Source organism: Lepisma saccharinum, chromosome 12, assembly GCF_977018435.1.
Source record: "Lepisma saccharinum chromosome 12, izLepSacc3.1, whole genome shotgun sequence".
Lineage (NCBI taxonomy): Eukaryota > Metazoa > Arthropoda > Insecta > Zygentoma > Lepismatidae > Lepisma > Lepisma saccharinum.
The window spans coordinates 53,724,545-53,746,681 of record NC_139240.1 but is presented as its reverse complement, the minus strand read 5'-3'; the positions used below and the strand labels follow the sequence as shown (position 1 = coordinate 53,746,681).

General features: G+C 34.6%; 2 protein-coding genes across 4 annotated transcripts in view; one reads left to right on the top strand and one right to left on the bottom strand.

Moving 5' to 3' along the window:
• The first annotated feature begins 575 nt into the window (after positions 1 to 575).
• On the top strand, positions 576 to 12,892 carry LOC145996089 (cytochrome P450 6k1-like). The gene is made up of 5 exons (XM_083132343.1): positions 576 to 747; positions 5,650 to 6,683; positions 9,295 to 9,519; positions 11,175 to 11,426; positions 12,509 to 12,892. The coding sequence occupies exons 2-5, from the start codon at positions 5,759 to 5,761 to the stop codon at positions 12,679 to 12,681; spliced, it is 1,575 nt and encodes a 524-aa protein (XP_082988469.1). The 5' UTR covers positions 576 to 747; positions 5,650 to 5,758; the 3' UTR covers positions 12,682 to 12,892.
• A 2,693-nt stretch (positions 12,893 to 15,585) lies between these two features.
• The window catches only part of LOC145996088 (cytochrome P450 6k1-like), a 30,056-nt gene continuing 23,504 nt past the window's right edge, over positions 15,586 to 22,137 (bottom strand). For all 3 annotated transcript variants that reach the window (XM_083132339.1, XM_083132340.1, XM_083132341.1), the window contains exon 5: positions 15,586 to 16,395. In XM_083132339.1, the coding sequence (XP_082988465.1) occupies positions 16,226 to 16,395 (170 nt within the window). In that variant the 3' untranslated portion in view covers positions 15,586 to 16,225. The remainder of the gene's footprint in view (positions 16,396 to 22,137) is intronic.

The following is a 22,137-nucleotide window of genomic DNA, read 5'->3' as shown; positions in this document are numbered from 1 at the left end:
CAACCCGTTTCAGCAATTGATGTGTTTGGTTTCTGTTATTTACCGTCGCTTTTCGGTCACTTTCGGCTATTCGCGACGATGAGGATAAATAATGATATGATTAAATTGGTAGAAACCCATAACCAAGCCGGGATTCGAACCCGCGATCCCTGTCCTAACCACTACGCCACGAAGGTCGATAGCAATTGGTCTCGTATTAGATACACTATTTAAGAAAATGTTTCTGACAATTGTCGCCTTGTAATCAACGGATCCCGTGTTTAAAGCACACTGCACAGTGATACGGATTCCACTTTAAAACTGAAGTCCAGTCCCGATTAGCGTATCTAAGCATAATCTGGAACGAAAACGTATACATTTCTTTTTATCTCTAATTTTCCACCACTGTTCTTTTTTTCCTTTATCTACTTGAGATAACAGCAACTAGCGCGAGTTAACTTTGTACGTGAAGTGGGCCTTACTGAAAATTTCTCAGAAGTTTAGACACAATTCGTGCTTGGGAGTTGGCAACACTGGAATATCGAACGAACTTCGGTTCGTGAAGGCCGCACGAGGAAACCGTTCTGCGTGGAGAAGCCTGACATGCTGAACAAAGAGTGTTTTATGAGCTAGAGTGTAGGGGTGTCCAGCGAATTAGCCGGGAAGTTCATTCCTTGGATAAAGTGTTTCCGTTTGTGCAGTTCGATCAGAAGTGCGTCATCAATACCTGGGAGTGAATTTCGCTTGGGACTGGAAAAACAAACGGAGGTTAGTAATACTTTTTAATGACAGTGTAATTTAGTGAATGTTATGTGAAATGACGTTAAGTAAAGGGGAAAGAGGACGAGGAAATGGAGAAAAAGGAGACAGGGAGGGACGGAGAGAATAGAGGAGAAAGAGGGAAGAGAGAGAGAAGAGAATAAGAGGGGAAACATAGGAATAGGAAAGAGGGAGAGACAGAGAGAAGAGGGAAAGAGAGAGACATAGAGAAAATGGAAGAGAGGAAATACGGAAAGAGATGTAGAGGGAGAGAGAGGGAAAGATAGAAGAGGGAGAGGAAGAGAAAGGTACACAGAGAAGAGGGAAGGAAAGCGAGATGAGGGGGGAGAAGAGGGATTGGGAGAAAGGAAGACGGCAAGAGAGAGACAGAGAAGAAAGAAAGAGCGTGAAAAGAAGGAGAGATATAGAGAAGGGATGGAGAGAGATAGAAGAGGGGGATACATAAAGATAAGAGGGAAGGAGAGAAAGAGATGAACGAAATAGATGGGAGAGAGAGAAGGAAGGAAAGGAAAACAGAAGAGAGGCAGATATGAGAGAAGAAGGAAAGAGCAACAAAAGTTGGAGGGAGAGAAAGAGAAGAGGAAAAGATATGGTAATAGAGAAGGAAAGAGGGGAAGAGAAAGAAAGAGAGTGAAGAGGAAGATAAGTAAAAATTGCACAGAAGAGGTGTAGCTTCTGCGAAACATCTGTGTCATGGATCTTGCACTTACAACAATGAAAAAGCTCATTTTAACTGCACATTCGTAATAGCAGTTATATAACCGTGAGAAAATGCTGTTCAAAACATGAACTTGTGCAACCATGATACGATCCATGGGCACGAAGAGTGCCTATAATAACCGTATTCTGAAGAATAAGACTATTATAATTTTAATAATGCCATGAACATACGTTGAATTATCACTATAAAGTTTTAATTGTGCAAATTTGTTAGGACATCCAACCTCAATCACACTTCATCACGTTTACTTCGACCAATGTCTTATCAAGTTATTATTTTATAGACATTTAGATCCACAAAATATCATAGTTCTATATTTATTAGTTAGCGACAATATCGAATGTTACTGTTAATTGTGAAATACCCATTGGCAGACAGATCGATCAATTTCGATGCCCTACAACTTGGTATAATTAGGGGGGGCGAAGTAAGCCCGCCTCCACCCGCATACATTTCAGGGTATGCGCTTTGTGTCCTGGTACCTTAAAATACACCAGTCAGTTGAATTTAACGGTTCCCCCGCCTTTTAGTTTTTCTTATTTATTGGTTAACTGGTTATTTATTGATACAATATATAATACATGACAAAATAACATGCATATAATGAAAGAAAAATATTGCATGGAACTTGGTTTAGAGTATTAGTATGTATGTCAGTCCACTAAATTCAATCTTTGTTGTATTTTCTTAGTAAGCAAAAGGTATTAAACGATTCAATTCAACGGCTGTCCAGTCGAGAATGTTTTGATCAATGATGTTGATTTGTCTCTCAGTACATCAAAAACTTGCATTTGATTGGTTCTGAGATGTCAATTCATTTAATTTCCATGTCAAGACGAACGTATCGACCGATATTAATTATGTCGGTAGCTAAATCTCTCATTCATTAAATTATATCCTTGTGTATATCTAACAGTTTCCAAGTGTTCAATGGGGAAGTTCATGCAAAGCTAATTGTAGGTGGCAGCACCCTTGAGCTTCAGACAGGCAACTGTCCTATCATTTAAATACATGGGAAATCATACTGGGCGTGCTGTTATTATATTAAATTGCGCATTAAATTTGATATTAACCTGAGAAGTGTTGTCGGAACACAATAGATGAATAATCAATGCTTTCAAACTAGAGTTTTATGAGGTGATCGTTCGAAACGGAAAACACAGGCGTTAAAATTTGCATAGCAGTCTTCACGTCACTTGCAATGCACAGTTTCAATGCTTTATTGTTGAGAGTTGGTGCATAATACACAATAGTTCAGTACGACTTTACTTCTATTTTCATAATTTTTCTTAAAAATTAACATTTGATTACATGATTGCACACTTTTCGATATGGTTAGTAAAAACTATCGGCGGCGATTGGGTTCCAAAAACCGGGGAGACAAGGTGCCAAAACTGGGGGGGGGGGGGGCAAAGAGAGTATATTTCCCTTTGTAGATAAGGTTTATCATAGCGCGGGGACAAAAGTGGAGAAGAGTGGTGGGGCAACTGCCCCCTAATCGCCGCCACCGTCTGTTTCGTATAAATTTATCTAGAAAAAACTTATTAATAAAAACATATTTTGTTCTGTTTCAATTCTCGCAACCTCTAGGGCGTTCTTATTTACAGGAATTATAATTTTGAAAGTGTTGTATAGGGCCTCCCTGAAGGCGCAGTGGTAGCGTCTTCGCCTTGTAATCAAGGGGTCCCGGGTTCGATACCCGGTGGAGGCACAAGTTGTTCGGATCCCACTTTAAACTGTAGGTCCAGTCCCGATTAGCCTTACTGTGCATAAAGTGGACTTAAAACAACAAATCAAATCAAAGTGTTGTAAAAAAAGGAAGAGAATAAAAGTGCAAGGCTGAAACAAAGGCCTGCTCAGTACAAAGAAAATATACTAAACATTATATTATTTGAGGAACCATAGTGTATAATTATAAATATCTTGCGCACAGACACTAAATACATTCTTCTGAAAGATTTGGAAAGAATCTCCCATTATATAAAAGGGGGGTTTCACATAACATTTATATTTTTAGTCCCTGGTTCGTTACACATGTACAGAAAGTGAATAAATACTTGGTTTAAGAGGACAGTACTGTAGTACTTGGAGTTAATTCAGCAAATCATAACATTTCTAGTAGGATTATATGGGTTTATTATACGTTGCTATTATTTACATATTTACAAAGTGTTTCCATATGTGCATTTACATAATCAACCAATTTCCTTAATTCAAGCAAAGGCGTACCTATGGCCTAAACATTGGTACTTTCATCAACACAGAGTTAGCCTAACTATCTCTGTGGCCTACCCTCGACTTAATTGATATTCCGACCAGTCATGCGTTTCCTTACGCAGCATCCTTACTCAGCCCGCTAGGCATTATGATGCGACTCGGCAATATCTTACAAATGCAAATCTTTCCTAATTGGGAAATTTGGGGATTTCAAACAGGGGTTGGCTTTGCCAAATGCTACATACATTTTCCATCATTAGTTTAGCCATCATAAGTGGACTAAACTCTCGAAGTAGGGTTCTTTAGCCAAGTATTACATTTACTTCTCGACCATTCAGTCTAGCCACCCTAAATGGACAAGACTTTGGAAGGGTCTTCGTCGTTGTGAAGGTAGTAAAAAAAAACTGTTGTTTTTTTCTAAAGCCCAACTGGCCTTTTTTATAGTCGGGGTAAACGTCCGTGAACGTGGACCCCGTAGCACTGTAAAATTCCACTGCAACGGTCTTTTGAAGGACAATGCCCAACTGGGAAGCTAAAAAACAGGGGAATCTAATATCCAGCAAAAATCAATCCATTTAAGCATATACACTTACATGCAATAATAACATAAAAGTACACACATGGAAACATATTAATTAACCCTACACCTTGTAGCTGGCCAGGAATTAATTAATACAAAATACCAAAATCAGTAATTGTCAATCCGACCATTACAGTTAAAAAATAAACACATATTTCAAATTCCGAAACATTTTGTTTGTAAAAAGTACTACATTTGCACATATTTGGATTGATTCGGTGGTTCGATTCTAAACCATGTGTAGACTAGCAAGTAAGTGTAATTTCAGTGAAAATATTGGTACATTCCGCGTTGCCACAGTAAGCCAGCCACGACGCCCCATGGCACCGCGGCGGACACTTTGAGAACCACTGGTGTAGAATATAAATTTTGTATTGTTAATTTACGGTAGCTAGGAACGATCCAAATGACACCAAGTTTAGTACTCTTCGTGCATAAGCATAACATACTTTAGTTAGGCCCTTCAAGGTATTTCGCTATTGTGCTTTAATAATCAACTTCCTAGCTTCACAAGAATGTAATCGACTTTGTTTACACGAGACTTACTACATTATGTAAAAGGCTTACGAAACACATTCATGTTATCGATTTAGGCGAGAAACTCTTCATTTCGGAGAAAATAACGTTTGAATAGCAAACTGCATCGTGCTCCAATGTAAAGATTAGGGGGACTGAAGGGATCACTTCGGGAACAACTACGGAGAAGCTTGGCAGTTCTGGGTTCGATTGTGTACCAGAACAGATAAATGGGTGAATCGGTAGGGAAGATTCATATCACACGGTTCAATTTTCCGAACTTCAAACTTGCATGTCGAATTTTCAAAGATATCATCACCATTCCGTTGTTTTCCTGTTATAGACAGACACGTTGGCAAATAATTATGTCGGTTTAAATTAGTATATGTTGTTCTTTGTAGCTACTCAGTGGTGATTTATTCATCATGGAGTTTTTGGACTATTAACCACTGTTAATTTTTACAAATAAAATTTTTATTTGTAAAAATTAACAGTGGTTAATAGTCCAAAAACTCCATGAAGTATATGTTGTGTCTCCAATTTTGGTATCGGGGGGAGGCGAACCGGTCCGTCGACCCCCCCCCTGGCCAAAATTCTCCGCACACCCTCCCCTCAATCTGTTCAACTAGAGCAACTGCTCCACTCTGCCCCTCCCTTCCAAAGGGGAGTACGATGCACAGGAGTCACGGATCTGCGTAGGTTCTTTTGCCTCTGGGTAGGATTGCACATGTTTGCTTCATTTTAGAATAGACACATTGCTCATGTGCATCTATTTTCAAGTCACTTTTACTTGTATATAGATTAAAACAAAAAAAATCTTCGTATTTTTCAAAAGGACCATTTCTTTCTGTTGCAGATCCAACTTCTAGCAGTACATCTACCAATGCGAAGTTACACTGTAACAGCTGTGATAGAGCTTCTCCTCAGACCTTCGAAACACCAATTCTGAATCAGTAACCACAACAATGCCACTTCTTGACAATTGGCTGATGATTTTTATCACTTTCATTGTTGGTGCTGTGGGATTACTATATTTCTATGTCAAGCACAAGCACAACTTCTGGAAAAGGAAAGGCGTGCCTTATTTGGAACCATCGTTCCCTTTCGGCAATTTCAAAGATTCGATGTTACAAAAAGTTAACATTGGTGTACAGGCGAGATATCTGTATGAGACATTGGCAGGCCAAAAATATGCAGGTTTATACTTAATGCACAATCCATTTCTAATGGTCAGAGATCCAGAACTTCTCAAAATGATTATGGTGAAGGATTTCCACCATTTTGAAGAACATGCGGTGGTAGTTAGTGAAGAGGCAGACCCTTTGCAGGCGAAGGCATTGATATCACTTGACGCCAAGCGATGGAGACACATGAGGGTGAAGTTGACCCCTACTTTCAGTTCTGGGAAGATGAAGAGAATGTTCCACTTTGTGTGTAGCTGTGCTGAGGAGATGGTGAAGTTTCTGGAACCATCAGCGAAGGAAGAACAGGTTTTGGAAGTCAAAGACATCATGGCGAAATACACGACGGATGTTATAGGCTCGTGTGCTTTTGGTATCAACACGAATTCTCTCAGAGACACCGATTCGGAGTTTAGAAGAATGGGTAGACTGTTCACTGATCCCCCAGGATTCTTCAGAATGATGACGCTTTTGATGATCATATCGCTCCCACAAATATCGAAGAAAATTGGGCTAAGCTTCACGCCGAAAGGAGTGACAGAGTTCTTCAGGAGGACTCTGAGAGAGACGATGGAGTACAGGGAGAAGAACAACGTTGTTAGGAATGACTTCGTTGACTTGCTGATTCAGCTGAAGAACAAGGGGAAAGTGGAAAGCGACGAACCAGAGGAAGAGCATGAAAACAACATAGAGGAGGATTCACCACAAGGTATTGTTGTAGTTCTAAAGCTATATTGCAAGGTGTGAAATCTTGGCCTCAAAAATCCCCCCACCAAAAATTTCCGGGGCTTAGTTTTTGTTATAATAAACAGGAGATAAGCAATTACTTTTAATTTCAAATATACTTTACTAAGAATAATATCGAATACACACACAAATTACTGTATTTGTGAGTATTGAATGCTTTCTCTCTCAAGAGATCGTTAACAAATCTACATAAATACGCACAACAAAAGTAAAACAAGAATGCAAAACAATAATTACTATGAAATCTAATTGATTTATATTAACATAAAGCACAAACTAAACAAAAACTTGCACATAATAGATCCACTTGAACTATTTCATAATTTATTAACATCTTTAACCAGTTAGTAAGGAAATTAGTTAGCTGCTTTGCAATGTCTGATATACGGTATATAAAAGTAACAAATTAATTTCCTTTATGTAATTAATAATAATAGTAATATTAATATATTTTTCATTGAGTAATTTATTATTACTTTTAATAACATTACAAATATGTATATCGTATAATTTACACTTTTCTTTGTAATGGAGGTGGTTTGTAGATGAAGAACTTTCTCCCCCCCCCACCAGTTTTGAATGATTTCGCACCCTACTATATTGTAGTCTGTGGAGCGTGTGTATGCTAATAACTGTAATGACTCATCTACTCCTATAGGAATTAAAGCTTTTCCTGGAAATCTGATTCCAAAAAATGTTCTCCTGTGAGGTATATTTCACATAGATACACGCGATATGTTTGAAATTATTTAAGAATTGGCCTAAATATAATTTATAAACAGAATCTTATATTTGTGTCTTGTGTTGGAATGAAATACTGAAATTCGAATTTTAAAAGCTTGGTATTAATATTAATTAAATTAACAAATATAATGAAGTAGTGCTGCCTGCCTGGGCAGGGGTGTCCCTTGAAAGTGTCCCTTCAGCAATTTCATCATATCATCACTCAACCACATCGTCTGTATTAGCCACACGTTGTAGAAAAGTTATGCTTAATTACAACACACACACTATATATATATATATATATATATATATATATATATATAATACTTATATAATATACTTATATAATATTTATACACCACCGCCACCTCCTAATGTTTGTATGGTGTCCCTAGTACAACGCAATCCGGTGTTGGATATAGTACAACTTTTGAACCGGAAGTGGTATACATATATTCCTTACACCAAATTGAAGCCTTGTTCATGCATATATTTTTAAACCGGAAATTTCATTAGTGCCTACGCAGTGTAGCCAGATGTAACGGGAAGTGTAATGACATTTTTTACAAAGCTAGTAAAATGGCATATAATAGACATGTACCGACATGTCGTCGGTAATTTTCAGTTTGGTTAGGTGGATTAGCTCTGCATCTATGGCAGTGAAAAAAGATAAGTTCATTTCTACCGATAGCCAATCGGATGAGGCGTCCTTAAGGGGAACTAGGAAAATCGTTGTTTTTAGAAATTAAGACTGCGTATTGGCAACACTGCTGGTGTTTCAGTGCCACAAAAGGTGTGTTTCAAAACTGTATACATTATGCAATTACTGAAAACAATAAAAAAATAAACTTGGAAATTTTCATGAAAATAGTGTTACTTTCATGCACCTGGCAACCATGCGATGCATCAGGAATGGAACACGACTGGCCTTTCCTTTGTTTCTTTCCAAGCGAAGGAAAATAGATATAAAATCCGAGAAATTTGGATTATGAAATATATAAGTATGAGATATATTATCATTATGTATCTTATCTGTATATTATTAAGTAGAAATAAAATATATAAGAATTTGAGAGTGGAATATAAGAAATTAGAATATTTAGTACCAGTACTATGTGTTGGGCGAATACTCTTTATCAGGTATTCTATGCTTTGGAGAAATCTTTAGGGAATCCTTAGGTTCCTTACTGTAATTATATTGAGTTTTGTAATGTTGAATTCTAATGGAATCCTTAGATTCAAAGCCCCCCCGTGACAGAGTGGTTAGCATATCGCGCTACAACGCCAGGGGTCCCGGGTTCGAATCCTGGCATCGGAATGAATGTTTGTGAGCATCCATTTATCAATTTCATCATGCCATTACTCATCCACATCTTCGCAAATTAGCCAAAATTGGCAGAAAAAGCGAAGTAATATAAAGGAATTCAAGCAATCAATCAAACCTTAGACTCCAATGTTATTGAGTCCTACTGTAAGGAAGGTTTCTAGTTGAAATTGTAACTACTAATTTCAAAACTTGGTTTAATATACCTACTATTAGTTAATACTTTTGAAACTAGCTAATTTCTGTAGAGAGAGTGGAAATGGAAAATGTTTGATGTTTTCTTTCTTTTCATCTTCTTCTCATTTCTTCTCTCTGCCTCACTCTTCCACCTTCTTCTTACGAAGATGCGATGAAAGAGGGGCATCTGTCTAGCAAGTCATCCCTCTTTTAATTATCCTCCTCTTCCTTCCATCTTCTTGCCTCCTCTCTTCCTCTCCTTTCTTCTGTTTTCTTTTAGCCAAAACTCATATTTCGAAGGAACCTTGATAAATGCGCTACAGAGGCTTATTTCTGTCTGTTTCAGAACTGACGCACGATGATCTCACAGCACAGGTGATGATTTTCTTTCTCGGTGGCTTTGAAACATCATCAACGCTAATGACCTTCTTGCTCTATGAGCTGGCCCTCAGCCCTGAAATCCAGGAACGAGTGCAAGAAGAGATAGATGGAGCCCTTAAGGACAATGGAGGGAAGTTCACCTACGAAGCCGTGTTACACCAAATGCCTTACCTAGACAAGGTTGTGTCGGGTAAGTTGACGGCTACCAAAAAACCTAGACATTTGCATGCGCTGTTTAATGTTCAAATCAAGGTTTGGTACGGAAGTTTGTTAAAGAACCATAAGAGGAATGTTTTCCCCAAATTTTAAAGGGAGAGATCAGGTTCGTAGCGAGGGGTAGGTTAGGGGGTTGAAGCGTAGGGCGCCTTGCACAAAGGGTGCCATTCATAGCTTTCTTTTTCTAAAAAAAGGGGCAACAAATAAATATTTTGCAAATTTTACTTACAATAATGTGTAATACTAGTTTATAACGACGTTATTTTTTTCAAGCAGAGTTCAACAATTTTAAATTACAATTTTTTCTATTGTTAACATACTGCACATTCAATTATTTATAATAATTAGTATTTTAAACTTTTTCCTTTCTTTACATGCGGACTTATATTTTGGTAACCTACTACGGGAATTTTCTATTCAGAAACTAGTGGTAATAGTATATTTGTAAAGATGTTCTTCAGACTCTAAGACAAAATATTCTTAAATATGCTAAACTTGTTTTCAAAATCAGAATTTTATAGTTAACCTACATTATTTTGTAATGAGTTTTTCTTCGTTTTCTCATTTTAATATTTTATCAAAATATAATATGGAAATGGATATTATCTAACTTTTATCTTATCGTATAATATCGAAGAAACTGAAAGTTAAAATATGCAAAACAGTAATTTTGCCTGTAGTATTATATGGATGCGAAACTTGATCCCTTACTTTCAAGGAGGAACATAAATTGAGAGTATTTGAAAATAAGATCATTAGGAAAATACTTGGATGAGGAAACAGGTGAGGGGAGACTGTTACATAATTTAGAACTGCATAATTTGTATTCATGTCCGGATATTATAAGAATAATTAAATCAAGAAGACTACTAGGGGATAATATAAATAGAATTAAGAATAATGCTAAAATATTTTTAGAAGCAGATAAAGAGGTTTGGAAGTTAGCAAAGAGAAAACTAAATATATGCTTACAGGCCGAAACCAAATGTTAAGCAATAATCAAAATTTAGTTATTGATAAGAACTCGTTTGAATCAGTTTCCACATTCAAGCACTTAGGGCCAAATGAAAATGATGTTAAAGAGGAAATAGAAAGAGACTTAATTCAGGATATCTTCTCGTAAACTATCTAAGAAATATTAATAATAATTAAAAATAAGACATAGTAAAATAACAATAAAATATATTTAATCTTCGTGCCTTCTTCTATCTCTTCGATGCATTAATTAGTTTGAGTTTTGGTAATTTATTATCATTAATTATTGGGCATTCCAGCGTTACGTGCGTGACATTCACACATAAAATGTAAGGTTCTAGACAAGCGATTGGCTACATATTCTAGTAATTTTTGTTGTTTAAATATGCTATATGCATTCACAAACATTTGAACCTTAATGCAATGAAAAGCAGTAATACTTTTCAGATTAATTTAGTTTATTATTTGTCAGGAGTAGAACCACTTTTCGTGGAATTCCCGAAATACAAAATCAATTCAGAACAAACGGCAAACAAGCAGGTAATCTTTGTATACATTTACTACATGGCAACTCTTTCGGGGAGGATCTGAATACACATTTGCTTATAACATATTTCAACTTTAAGTTATGTATTCTCTTTATGTTACTAACAGAAACCCTGAGGAAGTATCCACCAATCACAGCCATGGATAGGATCTGCACCAGAGATTATATAATTCCAGAAACGGATATCAAGCTGGAAAAAGGAGCATCTATTCAAATCCCTATCATGGGTTTCCACTATGACCCTCTCTACTATCCAGACCCGGAGAAATTTGAACCCGAAAGATTCAATGAAGAGAACAAGAGGAAGAGACCAAACTTCACGTATTTACCCTTTGGAGAAGGTCCGCGGACATGCATTGGTGAGTAGATTAGTTGAAAACTTCTGTATTTGAAATTGCTACTTCTCTGCGGCATCTTCAGCAACCTGACATCCTCACAACTTTGAACATTCAGTTACTGCAGACCCGACGCAATCTGGCCGACATGAAATGTTTTCATAAAATCATCAATGGAAAATTAAGATTCGAAATTCTACTCACAGAATTCAATTTCAGATTGCCCTCTCGATCTACCCGGAACGCTCAACTGTTCCACAACTCTACCACTAGTCTTTCTCTTGTACAGCGCTCTTTGTTCCACAGACTTCCCAGTTTTATAACAAACTACCCCCAAACATTGGAATTTTCTTTCCAGAAAGTACTTTCCGATCGTCACTTACTACATCTTTTGTTTGTTTCCTTGTTTATGTCTTGTCATGTTTTGTTTATATTTTTACCTTTCTTGTTTTTACCAAAAACCATCTTGACTTGTTTTAGTTAATCTATTACAGGTTCAGCAGTGTAAAATGACTATTACAGTGCTGTATCTGAAACTTGGACTAAATAAATAAATATTGTTAATTGCACTTGTATCATATTACACAAGACAATAAGAAATGTTGATGTTAAATGGTCATAATTGCATATTCTATGAACAAACTAGACTTTATATCTTTTCTTTTTGTAGTCTGTGACTATATTGTGTTATGCTAGTAACGTTTTTCATAAATTTGATTGATTTTACTTGTATCAAGTCGCTTCTCTGTCAATATTGGCTAATTGCGACGATAAGAATGAACAATGATAAGATTAGGTAGATGCGTCGTCGCCTTGCAATGAAGAGGTCCCGGATTCGGATCCCACCTTAAAATATAGGTCCAGTCACCATTAGCCTTACCGTTGTGGACTTAAAACACCAACTCAAGAAACAAATTTAGAAACATAAAAATAACACAAGTATTAATTACAGTATGTAGTAGAATATACAGTGGCGCAAAAGTCACTTTACCCAAAAAGCACATTGATAATGGTATGGGTACCCTGGCTTTTGCGCCACCCTTTGTATTGAAATTCTTCTTATGTGTATTCTGTTTACATTAACATTTTTTTATTGCAATTGACAGGTCAACGTTTCGCGATGATGCAGACGAAGGTTGGGCTAGTACACTTCCTCTCCAAATACACCGTCCAAAGATGTCCCAAGACGCTTGTTCCCATGGAGTTCGACGCAGCGAATTTTTTTCTAACTGCAAAAAGTGGAGTGTGGCTTCAGATTCTCAACAGAAGATCCACTTAATCTGAAACTAGTTATCTGTGACTGTTGCGCCATTGTAACGATTCATCTACCTCTATCTTGTAAATCATGGTATGCTTGACTTCGTATGTCCTGTGTTGATTGCACTGAATTTTCGTGGTTTTTTGTTAGTTTATATCTTACATGTGGTGTTTAATGAAAATGTTACAATATGTTAATTAAATACTACATCGCACTACCTACCTACCGTAAATACCTAGTATTTACTATGAGAGTACTTTACTTGAGAATTATATACTTTGTTGTGTATATATGTATATATGGGCAAATATGGTCTAAGAAAGCCATGAATAGAACTAAGATAAACCTACACATTTTGAAATATGATAACAAACATTTAAAATATCAATTGAAGAGTTTGGTTGTAAAACAGGGTGACATTTTCTTCATTTCGGAGTTCATTAAGAAAAAAGTTTATTAGAAGCTATACTGTTGATAAATTGTTTTCATGTTGTGTTTATCAATTTTAGAAGGGTTCAATGAGTCCAATTCAAATTGTATAACATAGCAATTTCACTCGAAAATTCAAGGATGTCACATTTTTTACTTTGTAACTTAAAAATGACCAAAATGTCACTTACCACATTTTACACCCGAACACTTCAATTAATACAAGATTGAATTAAAAGCACTTAATTCTTGCACCGGATTAGTCTTCTTAAAGAAGTCTGAACTGATAACAGCTTGAATAACTATGCAATATATTGCAAAAAAAACGACTCAACCATATTTGTGCAGATTTTAAACTTCGGCTAGGAACAGTGGAAAAAAACATAATGACATGTTTATTATTATGATGTAATATTACACGTGATACAGAAATCACACAAACATTAAAAAACACATACTGTGCTCGTTATTTAAAAAAAGGGGGATGGAAATTTCCATAAGCGAACTCGAAATATTAAAAAAATAATAATAAACACTGAATTTGAAAATTTGAAGGTGAAAATTTTCAGGCACCATAGCAACCGGATGCCCGGTTGTTTTCTACCCCTGTGTGTGTGTGTTTGTGTGTGTCATTTATTCCGTTTAGTATTTTATGGAAATTAGAAGTATTTGCGTTAAATAAACACATCAGTATGTCGAAGCCAAATACTTCTTTATAGATATTATTTTTTATGTATGACCTCGTGTCCTACAAACAGTTAGATCGATAGATTGAAAATGCTGTCTACTTTCGAATAGATTCAAGCGGGTTCTTCAAATATCCTTGTCTTAGTGGTCGAGTCCTCTAAGGGGTCTATACTGAGATGAAAAGCTTATTTGGAGGAATAACCATGAACAATAATTTTTCTTAACCATATTTATTTAAATTGGCGGAAAACAAATGATTGTCCAGTGGAACGAAATTCCTTTAGCAATAGTGCACAACCCCTTCCCTGTGAAATTTTCTGACAAAATGGTTTCCCGTTCTGTGTATTTTTTTTCTAAGTTTGCGTAGTAATATTTTTAAGTAGCTACTGCTTCAGCACAAATCATCCGAGTATAATGGTTCATACGTTTTTTTCTCTTCAGAACAGAACAGGCTTTCAAATGATACCCCACACACTTAATGTGTACATTAAGTATGAGGAAAGGGAAATTTCCCTCCGAAAAATCAGTTTTAGTAACTTTGGGGCCCTCTGGACCGGCCCTGGATATAGGTAACCGATTATAATCTACCTTGAAAAATACTATGCTCTATAAGTAATGCGTCCGCCAAGTTTCATTGCATTATCCTCAATAGGTATGAGGGATGAGATAAAAATATTTCGCAATCCTGTTTGACATACTATTAGAAACTCAGAAACTCACAAACCAAAAATAAATCAGCAACAGTTCAAATAACGCAACACCACAAAAAATGTACATAAAGCAACTGACTAAGCGGGGCACACAATCGAACTCACGTTTGCACTTTGTCAGCATAACTCATAACAGTTTACTTTCATCTGAACTTCTTCATCTTTTCTTCTTCTTCTACTTTTTCTTCTTCGTCTTCTTCTACTTTTCTTCTTCTTCTACTTTTTCTTCTTCTTCTTTTTCGGCACTGAAAATCGTGACTAAATAAATGGTCGTTGTTTCTTCAATAACAAAACATGTTTCACCAACAAAAACGTATTATTCCGTTCAACACAGGTTACTTCAGTCAGAGATTTTCGCGGGCATAATATTACGCCTAACACAGAATAAGCTATAGTGACCAAGGGTGTAATATTACGCCGAACACAGGGAAGGGGCAAAGAATTTAGTTAAAATTACCAAAATTAGTAACTGTTACTAAATGTTTTACCAAAATCGCTTAACCAAAACTGTTTTGTCAAACAAATAGTTTTTTTCTATGTTTTTACTCTGCAATGAATGGGTGGATATTGCGTATTTGATTATTTTTACATAGTTTTTTCCTCCACTTTAGGCTAATCGCGACGCTGAAAATGAATGTTGATTACAATCAGAAACAGAAGGACACTGAACACTGATACCATACAGGCTTTTTAATGTTCCATCGTTATGTTTGGTCATGCATTTGGTCCAATCAATCCTCCTCGTCGTTTCGATGAACGCAAAGAGATAGAAGATCGACGGAAATTACATAAACCTCACCGACACTACAGTTTCTAGCTAAATATGGCCGACTTCATCATCAACCTTCAGTTTTCCCAATTGACAATATTATTTCCACAGCCTCAAATCGTAATAGTCCTTCAATTTTCAACAGCGTTGTCCATCCACTTTAGGTTTGCTCCTTCTCTTAAAATTATTTGAGAATTGGGACCTCTGACATCGTCTATATACGCCATAGACACATATATTCATGTTCGTTACCCAACGACATTGCATTCTGAAATTTGGCTCGGAAGACAACAAGGCAATTTACGAAATTTACTGCAGCCAATTCATTTTCAAATAGTTTTAGACTAGAATATTTATGTATATTTTTTATTGTATTGCAATATGCACCCAACCTGTTCTGAAATGATATATTTAACAAGAAAGTGTCTTGAAAAGGCAATCGCATTCATTTGTGATTGAAATCACAAAAAAAAATTGTATAGATGCATAAGATATATCATATGGTCAAGTATCTTAAACTGGTTTACAAGATGCTCTGTACAAGCCATTTCTTCACTGCTGAGATGCAGATTTGAAATCAATCAGAGAAACAAATGTTCATTAACAATACAAGTTTGAGAGAGAGAGAGAGAAAGACATAAATATGGGTCTTGAAAAGTACCTACTTTCTGCATGCTTTTCATCTAAAAATAAACTGTTACAGTAAGGAACATGGACAAAGAACAATATTGGAAACATTGATACAATAATCATAAATCAAAATTAAAATGATATCAACTTTTTGCTTTAATTATCTCTATTTACACAAAGATGAAAGAAAAATATGTATTAATTAGACGAATAGTATTAATTAGACATATACTATATTGTAAAATATGAAATTTGTTGATCAAAAAGATTCAACTTGTTTTTACTCTTTTTCTTAATTTATATGAACACAGAAATATTTACACAAATCATGTCAAAATGTTTACTTTCTTCTCTCTGATAGTTGTAGCCATATTCCACTTTTGGATTGCACTACGAAGTTCCCAGGGTCAAGCACCAATGGTATTTCAGTTTTACTGCACGTTTTGACGTCATATTGAGACAGCACTGTCGTTAGACCAATTTTTGTTTGAAGCAAACCGAATCTGTTTCCTGGAAAAGAAGCAAAATGTTACTAATTTTATGTTGTGTAAGATAGCCATGGATTTTGTCGGTACGTGTGAAATCTTACACATTTAAACTTTCTTCTGCTTATTGTTAAAAATACATTGACTGATAGTAATTACGACATTAGTAGATGTTGTCCGCGCCAGTGGCTGTTTGTGCCCTCGGGCGTTTAATATTCGCAATTTATTCGCATGTACTTATAACTAATTTGCACGGGTGTTAATTAATTTGCATGTACTTAGAATTTATTTGCACGTACCTATAGTACTTTACATTTATGTATTTGCATGTTTATAACTTTTTATGAATATATAATTATTTATTTTATGAAAAATATGTATATAGAAGGTAATTAGAGGTACTAAACGCTATGCATATGGTTTTATATCCATTACTGCAAAGTATGTAATGTATAAATCGATAATATTAATGTTTATAATATTGAAAATAAGAGTTTATGGTTTATGAACCGCTATGAACGGTAGTAATGGGTGTAGGTACAGGTCCAATTACGATTGGGGACGGTCCCGGTACTCGAACCCGCGATATGTAATATTATTAATTAGTACTATGTAATAATTGCATTATATTATGAAACACGTTGGTTTCACACGCTAGACAGAATACTGTCTCAGAATTTCGACTCCGCTCTGATGCCAGACAGAGAGAATGAATTAATATTCCGCCCAGGTAGACGAGAAAGGAATTTGGGGAGTGTGCGTTCAAGGTCAAATGACGTCAGAACGCCAGGACAAAGAAGGAACCCGATTGACCAATCAGAGAACGCGTCGGTAGATTTTCAGAACCGGTTTTTTCAAGGTTAACCAGTACGCAAGAACAGGGGAAAGCTATGCAATACTGTAGGGCATGCGAAGGGATTGATCCAGACAACAAAGGATGTCTGGAAATGCACAGCAAGGGTCAAATCTCCGAAGCTATGCGTCGCTTGTAGAACCGGTTTCCGCCGCCAATTAATATTCAGCTCAGGGTTGCCCCAAGGCACAGGACGCTTTAGCGCAGGTTTTTTTTATCTGTACTACGAAGAAGGGAGAGCTATCAGGGACTGGGCCTACAGTTTTCACCATTTGCTTTTATCACGGGGTAACGAACCTAGGACCCTTTGATTATTGATTTAGGTAGTAAATGTATGTTACTGTGTGCTATTTAACTTAATTTTGAGTTTATTTTTTACCAAATTTTGACTTTATGTCAAACATTTTCACAGCTTATCCTTATTTTTACAAAAATAACACTATTTGTACTATTCAGGCAACATTTTTTATTAAATTTTGGACTTGCAAAGACATTTTTCAACTTTTAATTTATTATTTTACAACTTTGTTAATTTTTTTACCAAAATTACACTATTTGTACTATTCAGGCAACATTTTATATTAAATTTTGGACTCACAAAGACATTTTTTCAACTTTTAATTTATTATTTTACAACTTTATGTTAATTTTTTACCAAAATAACACTATTTGTACTATTCAGGCAACATTTTGTTATTAAATTTTGGACTTGCAAAGACATTTTTCAACTTTTAATTTATTATTTTACAACTTTGTTAATTTTTTTACCAAAATTACACTATTTGTACTATTCAGGCAACATTTTTTATTAAATTTTGGACTCACAAAGACATTTTTTCAACTTTTAATTTATTATTTTACAACTTTATGTTAATTTTTTACCAAAATAACACTATTTGTACTATTCAGGCAACATTTTGTTATTAAATTTTGGACTCACAAAGACATTTTTTTTTCAACTTCTATCTGTTTATTTCACAAGTTCAGGCTTATTATTACTCAAATAACACTATTTATAATATTCAGGCAACATTTTTTATTAACTTTTGGACTCACAAAGATATTTTTTCAACTTTTCACTAATTATTTTACAACTTTATGTTAATTTTTACCAAAATAACACTATTTATACTATTCAGGCAACATTTTTTCATTAAATTTTGGATTCACAAAGACATTTTTTCAACTTTTAACTTATTATTTTACAACTTTATGTTAATTTTTACCAAAATAACACTATTTATACTATTCAGGCAACATTTTTTCATTAAATTTTGGATTCACAAAGACATTTTTTTCAACTTTTAACTTATTATTTTACAATTTTATACCTATTTTTACCAAAATAACACTATTTATACTGTTCAGGAAAGACTTTTAGTTATATTTTCGACACACAAAGTGTGTTTTTCAACTTCTATCTGTTTATTTCACAAGTTTAGGCTTATTTTTACCAAAATAACACTATTTATACTATTCAGGAAAGACTTTTAGTTATATTTTCGACACACAAAGTGTGTTTTTCAACTTCTATCTGTTTATTTCACAAGTTTAGGCTTATTATTACCAAAATAATACAATTCAATCTGTTCAGGAAAGATTTTTAGTTCTCAACTGCTATCTGTTTATTTCACAAGTCTAGGCTTATTATTACCAAAATAACACAATTCAATCTGTTCAGGAAAGACTTGTAGTTACATTTTCGACACACTAAGTGTGTGTTCTCAACTTATATTTGTTTATTTCACAAGTTTAGCCTAATATTACTCAAATAACACAATTTAATCCAGTCAGGAAGGATTTGTTATTATATTTTGGATGCACATGAGATGTTTTCAACTTTTTTACTGATTTTTTGCAGGATATGTATTAATTTTTATGTATTTTGTTTTGTATTATATATACATTTACAAATTTTTAACTTAGAGTTTAGTATTTATTTAAATTTTTTCGAAAACACTAAAGAAAAAGTACTTTTAGCTAAAATGTAAGCCACAGAATATATTATTATTATTATTATTATTATTATTAGGGTTTACTGATTTTTACTATGCTATTTTTGGTTCTGTACTTCTATATGTATTTATTTAGGTCAGGTTACGCCTGCTACGTAGGAAAGTTTGTTTATTTTAGAGTTTGCTGAGTATTTTGTTACTCTTATACTAAGTTTTCTAAATATATCAGGTAGAGCTCCATCCATATACTTTTGTTTTTGCTGTTTGGAGATGATGCGATCAGCATCACTCTCCATCTGCTTTTTATTTTATGTACCCAATATTATTTTGAGGCTTAGTGAATTCTAGAGCCTATTTATGCAGGAGAGAGGGCTTGAAAATTTTGATCTCAGATAACCCACAACTATTTGTCAGAGTATTTTAAAGGATATTTTATATTTATTATGTGCCACTAGAATATCAAAGCTTGCTTAATTTTTATGTCTGTAACGCTGTTATTGTATTTCTAGCTAAGGTTTACTGGATAAAGTACACGAAATGTTTAACATTTCGACTATTTGCCTTTATACGAGGCCAAATTTTTAGTGTAACGAAAATTATTGTGTGTCTATAAAGACTGAAATCCCTTTACCGATGGGTCCATAACTGGACGCTTACCAACATTGTTCCTTTTTTTAAAAAATATAACCATTTATCAATATATTGACAATTCACAGGACAAGACGAAGTTCACAGACGACTGACTACATATATGAACCATAGGTCCATTTGCTAAACTTTTTTTCTATGCTAGAAGAATAATTTAGCCTTATAGCCTTTTTCAAGGTATTTTTGAAGTATTGCTGGTTTTTGGGTGCATCAACACTTGGGTTATTTCCATTTGGTTTATTATACGAGGCTACAATCACTATCTGAACACTGAAATCCTCTGATTGAAACTAAAAGCTTAGGCTGTAACTAGAGACTTAGTATGTATATCGACAATTTATAGGACAACACGAACTTTACAAAGGATTATAGGTGATGTATGCCCACACGCCAGAGCTTTGTTAATCTTCAAGAAGCATTTACAGCTAATGCTACGAGGAAATGAGGTTGATTTTTTACTGTTTCACAAGAATGCTATTTTTTATACACCCAATATTTGCTTTTCAAGTAACTACATGTACCAGAAGCACTTACAGGCCAACTCTAACTAGACTTCGATTTATATAAATGTGGCAAGAACTATATTTCTGAGGAAGTACGCAAAAGCAGATTACCCGATTAAAGTATCTGAAAAACAGATTTTTCTATGTAAGTATATTTTTATTGACTGGATTATTTAACAGATCAAACAGAAAGAAGGCAAAATTCACTAAACGTAGTTCTATAGTATAGGTGGTTTCAGAGATATAAAAAGAACAAATATAAGATTTCGCTTTTTTTTTGCTTCTGAGGCTAATCGGGACGCTAAGGGTAAATGGCCAGGAAATGTAACGGAGGAGAAACAATCCTAAAAGTTATGGGCTGCATGTTAGTTAATACCACAGAGATATTACAGTAGGTGTAGGTTCTACCACCAGAACATTTCTATCATAATAATACTGGTTATGCTGTACTGTTAGCTAAAGATGCTGATATTTGAGAAACTTAAAAGCTTATTTGCAAAATTTTAGATAAATAATAATCTGTTAGACTGTAAACATATTTTATATTTAGGCTGCACAAGATCTGATGACAAAATTTAAAAATTGTTATCGCCCAGACAGGGACTCGAACCCTGGACAGATAGGTTAAAAGCCTAACGATATACCAACTAAGCTATCTGGGCACAAGGTATTCTTTTATTGAAAAGTTAGTTATGTTAAGAAATATATTGAAACACTTGAGAACACTCTTGGTCTGGTTTGACAGAGAAGGAGACAACATTTCCAAATTTTTACAGACTGGGTGTATTTTTCCACTATAGAGGCCTTCACTATATGTAATTCGAAACGCTAAAGTTCACCTAGCTTCCAAAATTGAGGTAAAGATTGTGTTTGGCGAGATTAACAAGTTACAATTATATCCAGTTACGGACAAATAAAGCTAAAACTCTCAGATTTACTGTACTAGCCAAGTTTTAGTAACATTTTCTTCACTATAGTACAAATACCAAAGAAATAGGTATATTTTATTTTTAATTTGACAAAATGTACTAGTATTTAATTCACAAAGTTAGGTAAAAAACAGTATTTTTTAAAAATATTGTTACTGCCTTCAAATTTTATGTTATTTAGCCACTAACAACTGGTTTACACTGTTTAGCATCCTTTAAATAGGAAAAGAAGGAATTATTTGTTTAGTATTTTTACTACTTTATATTTATTTAAGAAAACAATTCTACAGTTTAACTTAATTTTAACAAATTGTTACTAATTTATATATCAAAGTTATGTTATTTAGAGTGTATGAAGGCGTATAAAGTTAATATTTGTACTTATCAGTTCAACTAACAATTATATTTTACACACAAAAGATAATGTTTACAGTTAAATTACTTGAATCAGAGAATAATATTTTACAGTAATTGATTCATTCAGCACTAGTCAGTACTTTTATGCATCAGAAAGTTTTTTTAATTTTCTATTACGCATGCTATTTTGGGCTATTCTTAAAATGTATTTCTAGGGCAAACTGGTTTAATTTTCTGCTTACTATGCAAAGTTGACAGTTTTCGAAAAATGCATTGTACATTTATTATATTCTCTATTTACAATCCAAATATTATGCTTATTTAATGTATAACTAACTAACTCTCTAGCCTTCTTAAACCCGAATGTTCATGGTTGCACCAACACATGCCTTTCATCTGTCCTTGTCCTGAGCAAGCTCTATATACTCCTTTCCTTCCCTACCAATTTCCTTTAGGTCCATCTCTACATTATCCCTCCATCTTTGTTTTGGTCTTTCTATTGGTTTTTTATCATCAGTTTTC

Bases quoted from the DNA above. Each gene is read 5' to 3' on its own strand.
- LOC145996089 (XM_083132343.1), top strand. From the start codon at position 5,759: ATGCCACTTCTTGACAATTGGCTGATGATTTTTATCACTTTCATTGTT. The intron at 9,520-11,174 runs GTAAGTTGACGG...TGTTACTAACAG, and splicing joins CCTAGACAAGGTTGTGTCGG to AAACCCTGAGGAAGTATCCA. The intron at 11,427-12,508 runs GTGAGTAGATTA...TGCAATTGACAG, and splicing joins AGGTCCGCGGACATGCATTG to GTCAACGTTTCGCGATGATG.